Source organism: Spea bombifrons, chromosome 12 (assembly GCF_027358695.1).
Source record: "Spea bombifrons isolate aSpeBom1 chromosome 12, aSpeBom1.2.pri, whole genome shotgun sequence".
Classification (NCBI taxonomy): domain Eukaryota; kingdom Metazoa; phylum Chordata; class Amphibia; order Anura; family Pelobatidae; genus Spea; species Spea bombifrons.
In genome coordinates this window covers 6,262,409-6,278,313 of record NC_071098.1, presented here as the reverse complement: position 1 = coordinate 6,278,313, position 15,905 = coordinate 6,262,409, and the positions used below count along the sequence as shown (strand labels likewise).

Sequence of the window (15,905 nt, the reverse complement as noted above, 5' to 3'; positions counted from 1 at the left end):
GAAAGACAGGCTTTTCCTGCAGTGAAGACACAACAACAACAGACATTTCACTTGATGTCTCATATTAAGCTCTGAGATGGAGAACATTCATTTAGAACATGACCTTTTTGATTCCATTGCTCGCTTTGCTTCTTTTTATTAGTTACGCTCATTAACATTAGACACCGATAGTTCACTGCATAACTCACTTATTGAGCCCAAAAAGCTGACCTTTTAGCTCGGCATTCCGATGAAAGGCCAAAGAGATATTCTGTATAACGTTTACAAAGGTGAATCTTCTGCAGGCATAACTGAACTTCAGATAACGTATCTCATGAAACAGAACGAAGAAGATTTTCTCTCTCTCTCAGAGGAGTATTGTTAGGGATTCATTGAAACACTCTGTACAAAGCACTGCTCCAAAACTCTGGATGAAGTGTCTTCTAGATCGTAAGGTTCCCACCAGGGGTAGGCAGCAACATTCTTTGACTAAATGCCCCACAAGCAACAATGACTTCCACAAACCTTGTCAGGGACATTGATGTCCAGGTACAAACACTTTGCCTACCCCTGGTTCCCATCCATATTTGAAGTGGCCATTTGGCTTATGTTTTCATTATATATGGTTTCATCATCTTGGCATAAAGGTGTATGCGGTGCACCATGTTCATGGCTACTACTTGTTGCCCCAGAAATGTAAGACCTCTCAATGATACCCTTCAGGAAGCGTACTCATACGCTGATCTATACATCATGTCAAGGGTTGGTTTACTTCTTGAGACAGCAGAAATGATTTGATCATTTTCCAGCTGGGGCTCCAAAACACATGACTTCCTGGGCTTAGAGAAGGTTTGATTTGCATCGTCCAGAGAGACTTAACAAACATTTACATGCGTAGGATGCTATTAGAATCACATGTGGATTCCAGTTTGTATCTGTACATTACCTATAAATAAAAGCCACTTGTGGCTAACCTCCGACACGCCAGCTGGTGAAGACTACAAAATTTTCCATATTGTCCGGCCGCGCATTGGGGGAACGAGGTTCTCCACATCTGGATAGCCAGAAGGTCATCAATCTCCAGATCTTGGTTTTCTGCAAGTTTATTTTACCAGGGCAACAAAAAAATGCATATATAATCAACATAGGTGGCACCAACTGGGCATTCTAACACCTTATTCAAAGACATCAATGTAAACCTAGCCCAATACCTAGAATTTGTCATTTGTGTATTAATTCATTTACTTTGTTTCATTCAAGGGAAGTTTTGATACCGGCCTTTGAAAGAAAGGGAATAGAACTGAACAAAGTGGATATATTCCTGGATCAGTCCAACACACCTCTATCACTCAACTTCGAAGCGTACAGATTTGGAGGGCATTATCTTAAAGTGAAAGGTAAGAGAACCCTACAGTGCTTCTCATTGTTGACCATTATCCTTTACAAACATCTGAAGCTGTGTTTACAATCGGTCATAAAGGTAGTGGAGTAATGGAGTTCTGAGACTCATGATGATGACGATGATGATGGCAAAAGGGACCTAGAAATTGTAAGCCATTCAATTGTAACCACCTCTGTTGAGTACAAACAATCATTAAAATGAATCATTTTATTTGACTCTTCTAATTGCCCGAGTAGTGTTTGATCACCCAAAGGCAGCCATGGCCTAGGGGAATGTAAATACATTCCCTTCAGCAAACATCTCGCAGCTGCATAGTACTGGAAGAGGATTTACAGTAACTTATAAAGTAGGAGTTTGCTTTCATTACAACATCCCCATGTGTGAATTATCGGAAGGCATTCCAGGACTCGGTAAAGTCATTTGTACCCCAAGCCCTTAGCAAATGCTTGGGAAACTCCAAGAGTAGGATGCACCTTCAGGAAACGGTAAACAGGATGCTCCATGAGGCTTCGGCTTGCAGTGAAACAGAAAGCAGGCAGCCTGCTTGTTCCCTATGCAGGCAGAAACGTCTGTGTTCCGAGCGGTTACGATCCTCCACGGCTGCCTGTTACATGTCATTGACAGCATATAAAGGTAAATCACATTTGGTGCTAATATGTCACTTATTTGTCGCTGTTAACCCACGCTTACCCCTTTGCATGCAGAATGAGCTAACCAGCGTATTTTCTTTAACCTTTTCTGTACGAGATGGGGTTTCTCGATATGTCGAACCCGTAAAACGGTCAGTCCAATTAAGGGCCGGTTAAATAGTTCATTTACGATCACGGTCTTCATAAGGGTTAATTTCGTATAATGATCTAACTGTAATTCTTCATTTGGCTCCGACAATCAGCCAGATGCTGGTGTACCTTAGCAGCCAGTTAAAACAGATAGATTTACTGTACGTTATGTAATACATTGAGAACAAAAAAAAAAAAACTATAGAAAATAATCTGTTAAATAGATACACTTTACGAAAAGAATGGTGTTTGTAATTAAAAGATTATAGAGTTGCTTGTAGGCAACAGTAACAGTAACCTGGCTCGTAACCCTTTGTATTTTTGTCTGTTACCCGTCCTTGCTTTTTGTTTGGGTAACCCCAAATTGTTTTATGATGCACTACTTTTTACTCATTGTACATCGCTGTGGAATATGCCGGTGCTATATAAACCAATAAATAATAATAACCCCATCTCCCTGTGCTTCTCCTGTGTATTTACTAATCCCAACTCGCTTTTTCTCATTATCCTTTTTCTCAGTCTCTCGTTCTACACTTCTCTTACTTGCCTCTCACCCTCTCTCTCTTGGCCTCTCTTTCTCTCCCCCCTCGCTCTCCCCCATCCTGCTTTTCAGTCCTTAAATGTCCTTTGTTGACCTGCGCTCTGATATCTTCCCTTTCCTGATCTGGTTTTACACCCAGTCTTTGATGTCATTGTTCCTGACAGTTTCTCTGTATGAAAACTCACAACGTGGGGAATTTTACTAAACTCGTAGAAACATAGAATGTACGAGCGGGCGAGCGGCTCGGCCTATTTAGTCGGCCCTTTCATCTACCTGCTGTAAAACCTCAAATCTTACAATGTCTCGTCTTTTGTCCGGGAGATCCTTACGTCTGCCCCATGCGGGCTTAGAGTCTATTTTCCTGGTAGGAGACTCATCTCATCCATCTATTATTCTTCATTTACTTAAATCCCTTTCTAAATAAAGTTATGCCTTTTAGAATTTGCCTCATTGTTTCCTCTCTTACCATTTAAACGATTTAATGTACTATTATTTAAAGCTAAAACTTGGGGTTAGTGAACTTATTCTATTCCCACTTATTATTTCTTTTTGTTTTGTTTCCAGTTTCTTTCGATTTATTTTTTTCTTTCTTTTTTTTCTTCTTCTCTCTTTTTTAGAAATCTGATCTCTAATCTACTAAGTAATCCTTATCTGGACTAAAAGAAGGAAATTATAGGTCTTTATGCAAAAAAACCCAAAACATAGATATGCTCTACTTCGTAAGCTTCCGAGGGGGACCCTCTTTTCCCAATATGTCGGGTCGTCTGAATCTGTCGGTCCTAGTTTGGTCAGACCCTTTGAATGTAGGGACTACAAGGAGCGCTATATAAATAATAATAATGAGATATTTAACCACTATTTCTGCGAGAGAGAATGTTTTACGAGCCGTCACACTCTGATTAATGTGTGCTGAAGTGCAGATATTGCATAATCGGTATTTAATAAGCAGGTGGCATTGGCATGGCTGTTGGCATCTTGCTGGGAATATGTCTGTTCCCAATATGCTTCCGCGAATGCACGGGTAGCTTGATTTTATTAACAAGCTGCTTGTTAAATCTGTTTCACTTTTTTTTTTTTTTTACCCATAATTCTCTGCCGCTGATGCTTTAACCCTACTCATTCCACACGGATAGCTATGATTCCCCTTTTTTTCATTCTTTATTTTGGTAAACCTAAAAATAGAACATTTTGAGATGAATAGGTTTGTAAAGGTTATAAAATGTGTCAGGTTATACAATCTTTACGTTAGTGGCCAAGATTTGAATTCCAGCTGTATTCCGATTGGTTAAAACTACAGGAAGTTTTCATCTGAGCATTTCCTGAAATATACAAAAGGGCTACTTTGCTACTTTACTAAAGTTAACTCATAGTGGTTGCTCGCAGTTCCTGCCCAGGGTTGACCTCCTTTGGTGCGGCTTCATTAAAACAAACTGGTGCTAACTTTCTGATTATTCAATATGTTTAGTAATACTGTTTATAACGTCAAAAGAGTTCTATGTACGCTACCGTTCAAAAGTTTGGGGTCACTGACAAATGCCCTTGTTTTCCATTCTAACATAATTGAAAAAGAACTTTCCAGCGATCAATTAACTTTCCAAAATCATAAACTTGGATCAGCGAACAGCGGGTCTTTGTACACCTTGGAAGAAATTTAAAAATCAGCCATTTCCAGCTAAAATAGTCATTTACAACGTCTGCGCTGGATTTCTGATCCATTTTAATGTTTTTTCCATGGGCAAAATTTGCAATTTTTTTTTGTTTTGTTAAAAACAAGGATATTTCTCCGTGACCCCAAACTTTTGAATGGTAGGTTATGTATTTTAATGAAAGCAAGATATTTTTTTTACAGTAACACATTTCCACCACTAGAGGGAGCTGTATGAGCAACAAATATTATAAAGGAGTCTGCCAGCAGGCAGATTATTTTGTGACTCTTACATTAATATCTGTATTCATCTGCTTCTTCAGCCAATTCTCAAACTTCTTTTGCAGAGAAAATGTGTCAAATCAGGCAAATGTTGTAACCCTTTAAATGCCAGGGGTCTTTAAAACACAAATCAGTCTTCTCTTCGTCCCCCTGATCTATAGTATATTAATAAATATCACTCAAAAACGGTCATATCTGGTTTATTTCATGTGTATATTCGTTTACATTTGATATAAAGAATCCGGGTTTTAATGACTGATTTGTATTAACCGTTTCACAGCCAAACCAGGTGATGAGCTGAAGGTGGAGCAGGCAGTGAAAGATTTTAGATCTTTGAGTCTACCCATAATGAGGAACACAGGGGCCACATCCGCCTACATCTTCAACCCCGCGGCGGAGAGATCTGACCAGCCGCCGTTCAAAAAAGAAAACGCGGATATCTTGGTGAGTTAAAGATATCAGTGACCCTGATGTCCCGATAGAACCGTGTAGTTACATATTCCGTGTGTTCTTGCCTGGTACACCTGGGCAGGTACAGGTAGACATGACCGCTTAGGATAATGAATGTTTGTCAGTGTGGCTTCATGCCATAGAGATTCAGAAAATCAGGAAGCCAGGAGTCAATTGTCAGAAGGTAGATATAATCGATAAAATTGGCCCATCTTGTGTGCATTTTGTGAATAACGTTTCATGTTGAAAACTATATTCAAGATAGATTTATAAATAACCCAAGCTCTCTTGAATTCAGTTACTGTGTTTGCCTGCACTACTTCCACTGGAAGTCTGTTCCATGCATCCACTGCCTTTTCCATGAGTTAAAATGTTCTCGTTACCCCTCTGGATGGTGATTTCCAGCTAGCCAAATGAGAAACTCAGGCTACAATCCCGCTGTCAACAGCCGCAAGCTTCATCTCATATTGCTGATCTCTTATCGGTAACGTTGGTTAATGTGTCTGCTGCTTGGGGTTATTGTGAAAATGAATAAGCAGGTGAAAGGGTTCTTGACGCACGAGGGAAACTCTTAGTTTATTACTGTTGGACCACGCTCCTGTTGGATTAACTCTGAGGGCAATAAAGGTTTTTTTTAATCTCTTTCCAATCGCATTGCTGCTATTCTCTTATTAGTTGCATGTTTTTGGGTTGTTCAAATAGCGCCCCCTACAGCCTGGGGCAATTAAGTCCTGTAGGTCTTGTAGATATATATTTGTAGATATATTATATTATATGCAGATATATTATTGTTATTGGTTCTCAAGGCTCTTCTAGTATTAACCCTTTAATAGTGCATCTCAACCATCATATGTAGTGACAAAGAAATGCCTCTAATAATGGTTGTTATGACAACCATAATGTATCAGTACAAAGACATTCTTATTTAAGTCACCTGTATTCAAGCAAGCATTTATATTGTGATAAACCCCTTAGCACCACTTAGGATGCTTCGATATCCGCTCCAGACTGTCTCACCCGGAGAATCTGCCCCTCCAACCCGAGACTCCGAGAGTCCGGTGAAAACCCAGAGACTCGGGGGAACCCGTTCTCGCGGATGTCCGTGACTTCGTTCCCACTTGCTCCTTCTTCTGCACTTTCTCTTCAGCGTGACATCCATGATCTAAGACCAAAGTCCGCGTAGATTATGAACTCGCAAAGTACGCACAGAAACTCATTTACTAATCCCTGTCGCCAATCCCGGCCGTGTTCAGTATCAGCGGAGCAAACACTTAAAGGGACATTAACACCGGATTTTTATTTCGTTTGGCAATCGGTCACAGTGAAATCCTGCTGTTTACTTTAGAGAGATTATTATTATTTATTGTTTTATATAGCGCCATCAACTTCCGCAGCGCTGTACAGATTTATCAGCTTTCCCCGTGTTTCTCAACTGAAATATTTGTTACATTCTTTCAATGCCGATATGGGTAGATTTTTTTTAAAAGTCTATCATGTCCTCCCTGGTGTTTCTGGAATACCTGTACGTCTCTACGATCATGCGGTATTTTTTGTATTATTCTGTTGTCATGGTAACAGAAAAGTGTAACATTGAGAAAAAAAGCTCATCCAACAACATCTAAAGTCTTTTCCCATTATCTTATTAATTAAAAATATTTAAAGGGGGATGCGTAGAAGAAATAATGACCCTTCAGACGATCAAAGCTCAATTTGATTGGCTGCTAATGCCCTATGACATCATAACCTGGTACAAGCCAACAATCTGTTCCTTTGGTAGCAGCCCCGGCCCCCTTATTGTTTTAAAGTAGGTGTTGTCATCCTGAATGTGTTGTTGCTTTCATTTTCTTTAAAGTGTAGGAAATCTGTGTTTAATAAAAAAAAAAAATACAGTGTAATGGGGGGGAATAAATTCCCCTGATTCTCGTGGTCAAAGTTTTCAAACTGTCTGAAACTTCAGTCCGTGTAACATATGTTTAGAGGGAATCTGTGCTGAGTGTGAGCGCCGGCGGTCTGCTGACGGCGTAACTCTCATTACAGTAATTCTCAGCTGTCTCCAGCCGGGAAAACCAGAAGAAAACGTACACCATAATCTCAAGGGTGACTACCATACCTCCCAAGTGACTCTGTTTATTAGGGACAGTCCCTCCGTGGGACACAAGTCCCTCCGTTCCTCTTTCCTACCCTGATATCTCTCGTGTATAGACAGAGATGTCTCCTAATTGACGTACTATACCCAGTACAAAAAAAATAATTCTCTGATCATTAAAGGTGTTGGGAGGTATGAGAATTAGTCTAGTAGGTACTGGGTTAGGAGGAATGACCCCGGTATAAGGAGGATCTAGCATAGACAATTTATTTCCATCCCTAAAAGTTATGATGTGAAGATCCATGATAGGAGGCAGCATCTCAGAAGGTTACTGAAGATAAGCAGGAGAAACGGATCGGAGGGTTAAGGACGTTGGGACAGGTCCTGACTCTCTGCTCTGAAACAGGTTTAATGTAATTAGGCCTATAATATGTATTTTTTGCGCTGCACTCTGTACTTTTTATGTCTATAAAACACTTCGGTAAGGTTGTACCCGTCACGCTCGTCACAAAGAGCATAAAAGACAGCTTTGCATACGGCGCGTGTTGGACTTCACCCTTCTCTATGATCATTTACGTGATCCATGGGGTTTATGTGAAGAGCCGGATATACGTTATACGGGAGAATAATATCACAGGTCATATTATATATATCCAGCTTTTACCTTAGAATCAGCAATGTATTGCGGCCAAGACCAACTAGATCTAGGGTGGCGGGTCCAGGGGGATGGCGGTCCTCCTACCTCAAAATCAAGGGGGGGCAGATAGACCTCTGGGGTGGAAAATCACCTCAATCCATGTCATAGCTTGAATGACCAGCACAGTGGATGTGTTTGGTTGGAGAGAATGAAAGTGCCAGAAATCAGTTCTGTCCCCAAAAATGCAGGACAGTTGGGAGGTATGATACTGTGGTTGGTAACTCACAAGATGTCGGAGCTATGATTTACGGTGGTGGATCTCTAGACAGAAATATATGGCCATCTTTTAAGATCTGAGCATAAAAATCAGTGGCGTTGGCTGCTCGAACCTTTCTAATTTCTAAAACCCTTGTAAAAGTTTCAAAAAATAAAATGAAAGAATAAATAAGTGAAGGTGAATATAAATAAGGGAGATATTTGGATAAAACATAAAGGAGGGCATTAATGAGGGTGAATGGAGAGAGTTTTCTTGTCTTTGTCCCTCCTTGGGAGAGATCTGTGGACGTTCACACAAGTGGCCAAAAATATAAAGATCAAATCTCCATTTACTTGACTTTTGGTAAAGTTTCCAATTCTTTTTACCAAAAACTTGTTATTGTGAGTTCCAGATATACAGTCCTTGAAAAAAACACAACTTTCTTTGCGTTGTTTTTGATTTAGTTTTCAAACATGACGACTTTGACGAACGGCCCCCCTTTTGTTAGTGAAACCTTGTACCTAATCCCTAAATCTGGGTAAATTCCCGCGTTATCAGGCGTTTATTTGCGGAGCTGTCATTAAAAACTGCTTAAGGCAGCACCTACCGCTTGATCTGTTTACCAACATAAACGGTAAACAACTTAATATGTGTGCTGAGAATTAACCTCACCCGATCCCAAGGACCGGCATACGCAAGGCAGCCTTGATTTTAAATTTAAACATAGAAAAATAGAATTTGACGGAATTTGACTCATTCGGCCCGTCTAGTCTGCACGTCTTCCCTGCTATAAAGACCCAGACCTGAGTCGATGCAGATACAATTACAAGATCTTACAATAGAACCTTCAGGTTACAATCTTAAAAATAATAATAATAATAAATAATTAAAATATGGCCATAACGCGATCAGAAATCGAGCCGCGGACTGGGTAGCTCCTGACTCGCTAACGTACGGACTGAGCCGGTGATTAATGGGAGGGGGCTGATAATGGGGTTATCTTTATTATACCCAACGGAATCACTTTAGATAGTAAGAAGAAGGCAATAATGAAGACTCTGGTAGTTATTAAGACACCATATCTTTCCCAAGGTTAGGAAGGTCCAACCGACAGCATGTGAAAATGTTCATCGAGGCAGGTTATCGCTCTGTCGCTACTATAATGAATAGCGACCTACGACGGAGAGCATACAACCTTCCTTTCTATAATAAATCAGCACTGCAGAGATAAAAAAAACAGTGCTTCATTCCCGGAACGGACTGGGCATGACTAGGTGGCCCTGGCACTTTAAGGCCGACGGCTGCCAACTCACCTTAGTGCAGCCGACAGCGGTATGTCAGCGGCTGCACGTGACATTCTTTTTGTCACGTTGCTGGATATGAGGGTCCGCACAATGCGCTTTTAAGCTCAGTAGCGTGCGGACGGACAGCTCCAGCCAGCGTCCGCACATCGCAGCGCCCGATCTGGCTCTGGAGCAGCAGGTCGGTAGAATATAGAGAGCCGTCGGCCAGCAGCCGACCATGTGTTTGCCCCGCATGCCGGATAGCCTGTCCGAGCCCGCTTTATTCAATGCCAAATGTGCCAAATATAGCAAATAGTATAATGGAACGGGAAATTCTTTTTATCGCTTTAGTAGGACGCTTGTTGAGGTTTTTTTTAATATTTCGGTCCACTGCCGAATCTTCAGCTTGTCGGGAGCCGCCATCTTTTGATGCAATTCTTTTTCATGAAGAAACTAATAAATAATGCAAGAATGCGTTCATGATTGCAGATGTTTAAGGCTATACATATGAATACAATATTTGCCTTGGCAGCAGCATTTTAAATACTCCAAACGTGACATTATTCTGTGATACCGAGACAAATCCGCTGGCACCTCTCATAAATGATGTCGTCGATTAGGTGCGAATGGATTTAAGAATACACGTCTCGAAGGAGGCGGCAGTCGGGGATTGTGCGTTGAAGGCATAATATTAATGTGGTTAACATATCTACCACATAATAATATATCTCATACATAATAATATTGGAAAACCACAACTGCGTACATGGGGTATATCACCGGGGGAAAAAATTATGAAGTTAACCTGGTTAGTTAGGTCACCCAAGGGAGATTTTGGAATTATAAAAGTTTATATATATTGGTTTATTCAATGAGTTGACCGTAAAGTTAAAAGGTTAATAAGAAAAGTTGATTGATGGACGTGTGTTTTTTGTTTCCAACTTAAATTATGTTGCTACAACGCGAACAGCAACTTGAATATTATCTGACATTCTAGGTGCTGCCAAGTGGTCACAAACTCAAGTTATGGAACTTACTACCAAGTTTTTGTGAGATGGGAGACGAGCTCAACTCACTAAGCCCAACTGTAAAGCAGTTGAGTTTGAAGTTATGTAGATGTTAGTGAATATGTGAACTTGTGGTCTAGCAGACTTACACAAGTTGGACTCACTAAATCAAGTGGACCGCAAACAGCCATTAGGGAACTGAATGGAGCCAGCCAATATCCAAAGCAACTTTTATCTTATTGTAAACTTGCTCCCTGTTTATCAGTATCATAGCTTGTAGGAGAAACCTTCCCACCGTGGGCCTTAATTAACTTATGATTTCCTGTCTTTTACGACATTTCTGGCACATTCCATATAGTTTCAAAAGCAATTTGAAACCAATCTCGTTCTAGTATGAGGAAGCGGCTCCCTTTGTGGCCGGCATCCTTTTTTAATTATCATAATCTCTAATTAATCCTATCGAGGCCAAATGAATGCGTTAACTCACCTGCAATGGAGAGTTCAGTTGCGAACATTTTTAGTTGAAGTTGATTGGGGTTTTTCTTTGGCCAACATAGAAAAATATGTAAAATTATATATGTTTTGGGGCCCCCAAAGCCCCCCCAGCACTATGCTTTATAAAAATGAACATGTTGGTGCATTACGTTTGCCCTTAAGAAGCAGGTTTAATTCATAATCAAGATGAAGGTCAAGTTTCTTTTTGATTGTCCTAAATAACCTTGGTACAAACATAAATACCGATAATGGAAAGTAGAAATATATTCTGTATAATTATCTTAATTTCCTCGTTTTAAGATCCCAGAGAAATGGGTTGTGTATTTAAAGTGGCTACAAAGTAACACGCGCTGAAAATAAAGTTTTCCTGTGACTTTTTTTTCATACTTAAAAAAAAAGTATAATCATTGAATCTACTGATTATCAGAAGGACCGTAATATTACTGAATAATCAGATTAATCTGTTGATTATTCAGCAATTGTCGCATGGAAATAAGACATGTTTTCACTCGCTGGATATTATGATTTCCCTTCGTCTTCCCCCGTGCCGGTCATAGAAACAGATCTCAGTTTACAGGTTGACGGAAGAAAAAAAAATCCTGCGATCCTAAAACCATCAAGGAATGTTGTATTGGAATTTGGTATTAGAATTCCGATGGTGATTCCTCTGTTTTTGGAAGATCTGGTGGTGTTTATTCAGTTCCTGTTTTTTAAAAGTGGCTATTTGTACATCTGTGTCTTTGTGTATCTTGTTTCACTCGAATGCCCTTATCCCGATGCCCCGATGTCACAAATGAAAGTGCTGAAAAAAGCCGGCCGTTTTTGAAGTTTGAAAAGTCTGGTCCCAGTACATTGACGGTGTGTTATTTGTCTTTTGTTTCATCTGATGGGGGGCCAGGATCTCATGCATACGGTACTTTAACGTTTAAAGAAAACTATTCGAAAACATTAAATTAGAAAGGTATAGAAAATGGTTAAAGAGGTAGAAAGAAATAAAAAAAAAGTAATTGATGTTTTTGTGCCAAATATATAGAGAATGAGTAGAGTGAGATTTTTATTTTCCTTTTACCATTATTGTATCTTTAACAAATAACATACCGTTATTATTATCTTTTATTTATACGGCGCCAGCAAGTTCCGTAAGGAGACCCTGACTCGCAAAGCTTACAAACTACAGTTGCGTACTATAATAAACAAATGGGACGTTCTTTATTTTTGTCTTTTAGCTTTTTTGTATTTTCTTGGCTATTTTCTTGGTATACTTGTGTCTACATGGAATATTCTTTGCGTTGTCATCCGGTAACAAGTGAATACTACTAAGAAAAATGATTAAAGGGGTTGTGAGGGATTCCATCTTCACGCTGTGTCGGTTGGGAGGTTTAGCCACTGGTTTAACGAAAGTCTGTGAGCTCCAAACTCACTTAGACGTCTTTCATACAACCTGTAACCTACATTCTGTCTGAATTATGAAGGGAACTAAAGAGTTACATTTTAAAACATCAGCGAGTCCATATTCCTAAGATTAATTCCTTTTCCCCCTTCATTCTCTGCACTTAGTTATCATATTCTGGTTCGTAACACAAAATATGGAAAACGTGAATGGAACGCAAGGCGAAACGACATCAATATGCACTGCCCGGGGTTTTTATATTTGCATATATCGCGTAGATTAAAAATAGAGGTGATCATTAAGCAAGTAAACAGATGTTGTGTTGTTTCCATGGAGAAGGCAATCAGGAACCAAGCGGTTCAAAACTTTGCTCTCTGATGATTACAGACACCTCGTATATCTATCGTCAGGGGTTTCCTCGGCCACGGTATCAAAGGTGAATCGTGCACCTGAAGCCTTGCTTATACAGTAGTGTCGAGCGATCGCACGCACTGTGAGGAGCTAACCCAGAAAGCTGGAATTTTGAATGGAATCGTTTTTTTCTGGACATACTTTGTTTTTTTCCCCATTTTCTGTTGGTCGAAATGGATGGTTAGCAACCTGGAATGGGACAAGAAAAATGTTCTTCTTTTGACCATTAATTAAAAAAATGAAGGGGTTTCGGGCTAAAACGTGGCACGTCCAAGAGGAGAAATCTTTCAGAGCTTATGGCGAGGGCCACCTGACTCGTCTTAGTACATTGCTGACCTACCCAACGTCTGTTCTTGGGACAGAAATGGAAGTGATAGTAGCCACCGGTCTTGTAGCAGCACGAATCCAACTTTTTAACTCACAATCATGGGCAAAGAACAATGGCGAGGAGAACCTGCATGCCATCAAACCCAAAATGTCAAGTAACACCGATGCGCAAGTTTACCCAACTGAGAAGACAAAGGAAGACAAGGATACTGAGGTATAAAATAGCAATCTTTTGTGTGTTCATTTAATAATTTCCATACAAACTACCGACAAACAGTCTGAGTTAATTCACTTTGGGCCCAGTAGGTTCACCGATGTCACCTAATGCTCCATTAAGATCTTGACACCCACATGGTCATTTATCTCTGATATATTGGATGTTTATGAGTATGAGTGGAAACCCTGAAGGGCGAGTGAAGATTTAGTCTCTCGGGGGATGCTCACTCAGCAGGTTGCCCTGGTAGAAATAAGAATTGGTGTCAAAAGGTTCCTTTCATTTGTACCTCTACCTGAAATGGTCCTTCTTTTCAGTTGGAAGGCTGTTCTTTTACCCCGACTGGTTGGTCCATTGAATGAGAGGTGTGACCCACTGAAATCTGCGCATAATTACTCCGTCCATTGACTTAATACATATATTGTCTACGTTCTACACCTAATCGCATTAAATAAACATTATTTGTAAATGTCTCCAATCATCGGGTTCCATAACCTTTTGTTGGTGAAAGTGGTGGGAGTGGATAGATACATCATAGTGATATTATATTAATTTCCCTTGGAGTATTTTGAACCACAACATTAACATAACTCCCCGTTCAAAAAAAACTCCATGGTCTGTCCAGGAATGAATGTTATCTATTGAGACAACCGTCGCTAACGTATTAACCAACGTTATTTCTGATGCACCTGTTGTGTATTTCCTCCAACGTCTACAAACAGTTGGATGGAATACATTCATGACGTTATTTCACTGATATTATTATCTATGTTTAGAGGTCTTGCAGGCTTTTTATGAAATGCACCCGAGGCAGGTACCCAACTATCTCTTAAGTGACACTTTTTTTTTCTTTTGGACTAAATGTCATCCTCACAACTTTATGGGGCAAATGAGACTAATGGTTGAGACGCCGGTCTTTAAAGAAGAAGGTTGGCTCCAAGACACCTTCCCGTTTACTGCGGAACTAGGTGACAACTCTGTGCTACTTTTAACTTTCTTTTGTGTCCGAACCGTATGACACGAAGACTCGAAATCTGATAAGGCCAAAAGCCACAGTGATACCAGCCGCCGGTCTCGTTTCTGATTAGAACGATCCAATATTCTTATTTCTAATGAGGTGACAGAACCTTTTTCACATCCAAACCCGTAAAAGACAGGCTTCAAAGCATGGGGATCGGTCCCATTAAATTTTATACGCTAAGTAAACCCATATAATGACGTTTACGGAAATGTCAAATATTTTATTTTGTAATAAAATGAAATGTATATTGTAGAAACCCACCCTTAGTGGATGTTATTCCTCTGCTGTTAGAAAGCCCCCTCCTTTACATGGAAGCACTTGTGTTAAATGTTTAATGCAGAATAATAAAAAAAATTCTAACTATTTGAGAAAAAACTTTCCCGAGTCTTCTTGTTCCGGTGTGTGGATCCCAGATCCGCTCGCCTGTATCTTCTTCTTAGGTGTCACTATGTTTATACATAACAATGTATCAAAGGAATATTTCCAGCCGGCGGCCGAGGGCCGACCGCCGCACAGCAAACAGCTTTAAATCCTTCCATTAGGATTAACAATACATTCTGAGAGGGATATGTTCTTTTATCTTGCCCCTTTTATTGTTTAATCCGTAGTACCTGACACTGTCATTATAACCTCTTAGACGGCACTGAAAAGTATTCTAATCCTTTAACTGGCACAGATGTGAACCTCTTCTGCAAGTACCAACGGGCCACATGTGATGCATAATCAAATCATAATTAAATCTCACAATAACTAGAATGGCCGTCTCAAACACCGGCAACTCTTACGATGATGCAGCCTCATCATCCCCAGTCTGGTCTCGTTAACTATACATTATGGACCATTATGGACCCTCATCGTCCATTTGGCAAAAGTTCACTATGGTTGGTCCTTCATAATGCACAGTGAGCTCGGTGAGTTGGAATGATTAACCCTTTGAGATGTTTAGGTCATAGCAATTAAATAGTAACCCTCTGAAAAGGTTATAGTAGACTCGATATATGTCTGTACGTACAATTTGCAGCATATAAAAAGATGTTAATCAAATATTAATAAAAGGATATTAGTATCAAACATTCTATGAAGTTGGTTGTTAGGGTATCACCCTGTGGTTCGCTTAAAGGGACCCCCCAATCATCATATAAACTGTAATGCATATGATAGCTGAACGCCATCTTATATTTTACCCTTTTTGCATTAAAATTCACCATGGGATTTCTCAGAATCCTCTCCATACATTAAGTCTGTTTCCTCGGCCCCTTGGTCGGCAGTGCGCATGCATGGATTGTGCTAGACAGTCCTTAATTTATACACATTTCCTGGTTCTTTGTCAGTAATAGACCCAATTACTTAATTAACATAAAATATTTGGCAAGTCAGTAAAAAAAAAAAACATAATAGCATAATATTAATCATAATAATAATTAATAATCAAGCAACACCCCAAGTATCAATCTCTTCTGCATCGTATGACATTACTTAATTATTGCAGAACATCTAATATGTTTTAAAAATCCCCAAGATGTTTTCTTTCCCATAATGATACTCGTTAGAGTTAAATAAAAGATAACAGAAAGGAACAACAAGGAAACGGGAAGCAAAATAATATATGATCGTGTTAAAGTGTAAACTGCACTATAACGCTACCCAGCCCTTCATAATGAATCTTTAGCGTCCCTGCAAGCATTTAAATAATCCAGAGC

The 15,905-nt window shown here is 39.8% G+C and overlaps 1 protein-coding gene across 2 annotated transcripts in view; it reads left to right on the top strand.

Moving 5' to 3' along the window:
• PLEKHG5 (pleckstrin homology and RhoGEF domain containing G5) overlaps positions 1–15,905 on the top strand; it is a 98,506-nt gene that overhangs the window by 66,373 nt on the left and 16,228 nt on the right. The window contains exons 7-8 of one of the 2 annotated variants that reach the window (XM_053451769.1): positions 1,240–1,376; positions 4,909–5,072. In XM_053451769.1, coding sequence (XP_053307744.1) covers positions 1,240–1,376; positions 4,909–5,072 — 301 coding nt within the window. Of the gene's footprint in view, positions 1–1,239; positions 1,377–4,908; positions 5,073–12,672; positions 13,185–15,905 lie in introns of those variants that run through there. The other variant, XM_053451770.1, reaches the window with a different exon arrangement.